Source organism: Bufo gargarizans, chromosome 3 (assembly GCF_014858855.1).
Source record: "Bufo gargarizans isolate SCDJY-AF-19 chromosome 3, ASM1485885v1, whole genome shotgun sequence".
Lineage (NCBI taxonomy): Eukaryota > Metazoa > Chordata > Amphibia > Anura > Bufonidae > Bufo > Bufo gargarizans.
Genome location: NC_058082.1, coordinates 508,380,867 through 508,386,981, shown reverse-complemented (window position 1 = coordinate 508,386,981; position 6,115 = coordinate 508,380,867). Strand labels below are relative to the sequence as shown.

Here is a 6,115-nt window from a genome sequence, read left to right as displayed (position 1 = left end):
ACTAATAGAAACACAGTCCAGTGACAATTTTGCCCAGGAGATGGGGGAGGTGAAGGGTGGGTGAAACCACTCATTGTTGTGACAAACACAGAATCCAGCTCAACTGGTTTCATGGCTGCTGGTGAGTTTCTGTGAGATGGAGAACTGGATAAATGCAGACAAACTCCTCCCATGGGTGTCAGGGATATATCTAGCCTACATTGATCACACCTCACACTTACACTCCTTATCAGCCGAAATACAGCATCCTTCTCATACTTCAGCTGAACAAGAAAAAACCAAGCAATGGCTTCCATGGGTCTTCAAGTCCTGGGCATTACCCTTTCCCTCATAGGCTGGCTGGGCTCTATCGTCTGCTGCGCTCTCCCAATGTGGAGAGTAACTGCTTTCATCGGTAACAACATTGTGGTGGCCCAAATCATGTGGGAAGGACTATGGATGAACTGTGTCGTGCAAAGCACTGGACAGATGCAGTGCAAGATCTACGACTCCTTGCTTGCCCTGCCCCAGGATCTCCAGGCAGCCAGAGCCCTGATTGTCATCGCCATCGTTGTGGGAATTCTGGGAGTTATGATGTCCATTATTGGAGGCAAGTGCACCAACTGCGTTGAAGATGAGTCCTCAAAAGCCAAGATTATGATCGTCAGTGGAATTGTCTTCATCGTTGCTGGAATCCTTACTTTGATCCCTGTCTCCTGGTCTGCAAACAACATAATCAGGGACTTCTACAACCCACTGGTGGTGGAAGCACAGAAGAGAGAGCTGGGAGCATCACTGTACGTTGGATGGGGTGCAGCTGCCTTGTTTCTTCTAGGTGGTGCCATGCTGTGCTGCAACTGCCCACCAAGGGATCAGAAACCCTACTCTGCCAAATATTCGGCTGCACGATCCGGACCAGCCAGCAACTACGTTTAATGAGTTAATATTGGCCACTAAGGACTAAAGGACATTTATCCATCCATTTTTTCTTTCCCTCATATATGGACAAGACTGTATCATGGGTCACCCCCAGAGAGTCCAGCCCTGATTTTTGTCGTTTCTTCACTCAAGGTTACAAGCTTGTCAAAGAAACACTTTTTTGTCCTGTCCAGCAGAGGGCGCTGTAACTCACCAAGCAGATACCGAAAGATGTGAACAGTGAACTATATCTCGGGTGGAAGCGTCCAGTTGGGCTTTTAGGTGGGAAAGTGTTAAGCGATATATACAAATATTGGGCTATATAGGTGCATGCAGGCAGTGTGCCATCCTTACTCTGTGGGGGGGTCATGTGCAACATGTGAAGAATCCAAGAATGATGCAAAATCTGTGTGTGATATCATTAGAAGGTACTGAGGGAGCAGAAAATGTTCAGGTGAAAAACATTGAATCAAAAAAGACAGGCGTGGGAAAAATGAGACCTACTTGAGATTTATGTTATAGTGATTTATAATTATGAGATCAAAGGTTGTAATATTTCAGTATTTCATATTTTTCATGGTGGAAACCCCACTTTGCTCTTAACTGAAATGCAACTCCCATCAGTGGTTTAAAGAACCTGACAGGCGTTGTAGTTCAGCTACAAAGGCTTTCCTGCCAAATCAAAATGTGAGATGTGCACAAATCTGGCTTCTTAGAATGATTTTTAACACTTTATGTCTATTTAGGAAATGACATACCATAGCTGGTCAGTACATGACCCTTATTAGTATGTCTCTATCATTCCTTTGCCCTCTTCTTACAGTTCAGTATAAAGGTGATCACAGTTTCCCCCTGGGGCTTTTTCCACAAAGCCGTCTCGTGTCAGTGAAGAACTATAAATGTATATTGCTGTTTTTTAACCTTTTATTTTTGTATGTTGTTACAAATGTTTATGCTATTCACATTTTAGAATCTGTTTCTAAAATAAAAATTGTGCGTTTTAACCAAACGTGTACGAAATCGTGAAATTATTTGGGAAATGTTGGTGACGTTGTGAAAGAGGCATGCTCGAGAGTGCTCTACGTTTACGTGCATGGATTTGAGTGAGACGTCAGGAGACAAGAGTGCAAATAGAAATTCACATGATACTATCTCTGTCTTTTCTTCTGTCTCTCTAGTAATATCACACAGAACATGACAAAAGTTAAATAAGTATTTCATAGTTTTTTTATATTTGTCTGGTCCCAGGCAATTTTATGTGTCTAATTTAAAAATAGACAGTGAAAAAATATAAAATGGTCTTCATGTATTTTTTTCCTATTGAACAGGTCAAGGGGTATAGCTAGAGGAGCTTTTGGGCATGTGTCCTGGGTGCCAGAGGGGGTGTCAAATTTTCACTGTCTGTAGCCCAGCTATGTAAGCAGATCACCCCCCACTCACTGTATGGGATAAACACATTTATTTTGACAGTTTGTGTGTTTTCGGACGCAGCAATCCCTTTGATGTTTATTTTTTTTGTTAGTTTATTTTTATTTTAATCATGGGGAAGTGGGGGGTCATTTTAATATATCATTTTCATTTTTTTATATTTTTAAAAACTTTTAAAAACTTTTTTAAAATAAAAATTGTGTCTCCTTAAGTGACTTTAACAAGCAATTGCTAGATCGCTTGCCCCACCGACTGCAGTGATTTAAAGGAGTTGCCCTCTTTTGCCATATGTATGACCTATCCTCAAGATAGGTCATCAATATCAGATCAGTGGGGGCCTGATCTGTTTATCTGCTCGCTGTCGACATTGCAGCGACTAGCAAGTGTAATTACAGCTCCACTATCCTATTTACTTCAATGGGATAGCTCCTTCTCATTCATGGAGCTGATCGACAGGGGTGCTGGCAGTCGAGCCCCCGCCGCACTGATATTGATGACCTATACTGAGGATAGGTCATCAATATAGTAAAAGCAGACAACTTCTTTAACACAGCAGTCTATGGGGAGTATTGCTGCCACCTGCTGGCCTCCAAAGAAACTACTGCTGCAACAGCCTGGGATTTTCAGCAGGACCCAGGCTAATCTGCTGCTTGATTAATTTCAGGAAGGGCCCAACAGGATATGGGGTCCTCGTCAGGGGCGTAACTACCATAGTGGCAGACCATGCGACTCCTATGGGGCCCAGGGCAAGAGGGGGCCCAGTTGGAATCATCTCCTCTTCTACTAGGGGTGAAAACTTGGTCAGGACTCTACCCTCTAAAGTCTAGATTAACAACTTTTAGCAAACGATGCAGTGGAAAAAATGGCCCAAGGGTAATTGAAAGGGGTTTAGGAAGAAACCCTTTGGTTCTGTATGGGGGGGCCTGGTTTGATCCTTACTATGGGGCCCTTACTTCTCTATGTACGCCACTGGTCCTCGTTATTGTGTTTGTAGAGGTCCAAACAGTTGGCCCACCATCAATTTAATAATTAACTTTTATTAAATAACTTGTTACAATTGGAATACCCCTTTAAATGTATAACTTTCTTGAATAACTAAAATTATTCTTTGTTTAAATTCCTGTATCTTTTCATCAGATGTACATCCTATACTTCTTGTTTAGATTCATGATATTGCCAATGGGAACAGCCTTACGTTGGCTATAAATACATGTTCCATTTACCCCCCCCCCCCCACCGTTCTCCTTATTGTGCCTTTTAACAAAGGACCTACTAAAAACTGTAATTCATCTGCAGTAAAGAAGACCTACTAGTCTATACTAGCAAACCTGTCAACACTGGAAATGGTTTTCTCAAACGCAATGTCATATATCCCAAAATGAGCACTATCAAGTTTGAGATCTGTGGTCTACCGAGGGATGGTGGCAGTGAAAAGGTATATGTCAAAACCTATTTACAAGACCTCATGAACATTTACAGTCCCTTCCTACAGCGAAGGACTCCTCCTCTTCCTTCCCTATAGCAGCAAGGCTACAGCAAAGTAGAGAGTGTAGTTCTAGGCTTTGAGGCCCCCCTTCCCCGTGACCTATGCTCCATCCAATCAGCAACATGTTGACATGACGGGTCACCATTGGACCCCCCCATGTAGCTGTTGCACTTGACAGGTCAGTGCGGTGCAAAGTATCAGTGTCAGACACAGTATAAATAGGTTTATCCACTTGGGGAAATGGTTCTGAAGTACCCCTAGTGTAGAACATGTATTTCTAGATCATAAGTACAAGGGGAAAAATGGGCAAGATGGGAAAAAACAAGGAGGGGCTATAATTAAAGGGGTTTTCTGGTTTGCATCAACATCCTTTAATTAATCATTTAATGTAACATCATGTAACTGTAATTTTGTAATATATATTTTTTTACCTTTATGGCTCCTACCTTCAGTTCTGGGATGTGGTCACATGACCATGTCCATGCAGCTCTTTCTTATTTCTTGTGATGTTATGTCCATACATGGGCAGTGATCGGGGAGTGTCTATGAAACTAGCTGGGTGGGAGGAGCTTTAAACTAGCTGGGTGTTGTTAGGGGCGGTGCTGGTGCTCTGGCAGAGAAGGAGAAGTGCATTATGGGTTTGGTTGGGTACAGCAACAGGAAATGCAACATACAGAATGGAAACAAACCAGAGTGATTATCTGACATGGTGAATACGGGTCTGGAGTATCTAAACTGAAAAAGATAAAATGGGATGATGATGTACATGAGGCAAGCCACTACATGGGCATATCTGTCACACACCATCGTAATCCAGAGAACCCCATTAAGTTAAAATTCTCTTTTCCAGCAAGGACAAAGGCATCCCATGGGAATAAATGTGCCCTGCTAGAGCCTAGAAAAATTTGATTTTAGGCCACGGGAGTACGGGCCCCAAAAATTATGCATTCATCGGACAGAAAAGAACAAGTGATTATGTGGCTGGAGGTATATTAGGACGGTCAGTGGATAACAATTTTACTGTAGGCCACTGGAGTACAGGCCCCAAACATTAGCCATTCACCGGACAGAAAAGAACAAGTGATTATGTGGCTGGAGGCAGGGGAGTTGCTAGGGTCTCAAAAGATCTGGGGCCCAAGCACCAATGCATATGGCCCAATTCTCTAAGTTGGACAACTGCATCCCCCCTTCCTGCAAACACTAGCACTGAAGACATTTTCCTGTAATTGCTATACAGCAGCACGTACCTCTCACATCCAGGGCCTCCCAGGTGACGTCTCCTCTGATGTAGATCTTCTCTGTCATCATCTTCTTAATTCGGTCCGTACACTTCTCTCAGCCATCTCGTCTCTGCAGAGTGTGACACACAGACATCTTAGCTTCCTTACTTTTCTGTACCCCCACCCCAAATACTATCCTGAAGAAAAATGAGTGCCCCCCATAGTAACAGTACTCCTCATAGTCCCACCAATAGTAATTCCCTTCTAGAATGCTCTCATTAGTAATACTGCCCCTACTGGACCCAACAGTGATAATGCTCCACAAGCGTGCCTCTATTAGTAGAAGAGCCCTCCAGTATTAAAAATACCCTCACAGACCCCTCAGTATAAATAAGGCCCCCCTATTATTCCCCCAGTGGTATTAAAGCTCTCTACAGACCCCTCAGTATTAATAAGGCCCCCACAGTGCTCTTAGTAGAAATAATGCGGATCCCTCCTATAGAGCCTCCAGTCGTAATAAGAACGCCTAATGTCCCCTGGATTTAAAATGCCCCACAGTGCCCCCAGTATTTATACTGCCCCCTACTATAATGCTCGCCCTGAAGCGACACCAATATTTATAATGCCGCCTGCAGTGCCCCCTGTAGTTATATTCCTCCGTTTAGTGTCCTCAGAAACTATAATTCCTCAGCACCTCCGCCATACAGTCCCATGTAAATAACACTATTTCCCTCCCTCCTCCATAGAGTCCCATATAAATACGATCACACCATCTCTCCAGCCCCCTCCAATATACAGTCCCATGTAAATAACATCCCTCTCTATCTACAGCCCCCTCCGAAATACAGTCCCATGTAAATACCATCACACCATCTCTCCTGCCCCTTCCAACATACAGTGCCATGTAAATAACATCACCCCTCCCCAGCAGCCTTAAACATACAGTCCCATGTAAATAACATCACCTCCTCAATATTCAGTCCCATATAAATAACATCCCTCCCTCCCCCAGACACCTTCAACAAACAGTCCCATGTACATAAAATCACCCCCTCCCCAGCCACCTCCAACATGCAGTCCCATG

The 6,115-nt window shown here is 43.5% G+C and overlaps 1 protein-coding gene across 1 annotated transcript; it reads left to right on the top strand.

Annotated features, from left to right (window-relative positions):
- Positions 1-206: 206 nt before the first annotated feature.
- Positions 207-1,376, top strand: CLDN4 (claudin 4). The gene has a single exon (XM_044283935.1). The coding sequence runs from the start codon at positions 286-288 to the stop codon at positions 913-915; it is 630 nt and encodes a 209-aa protein (XP_044139870.1). The 5' UTR covers positions 207-285; the 3' UTR covers positions 916-1,376.
- Positions 1,377-6,115: the final 4,739 nt, after the last annotated feature.

Excerpts from the sequence above, each read along its gene's own strand:
- CLDN4 (XM_044283935.1), top strand. The coding sequence starts at position 286 with ATGGCTTCCATGGGTCTTCAAGTCCTGGGCATTACCCTTTCCCTCATA.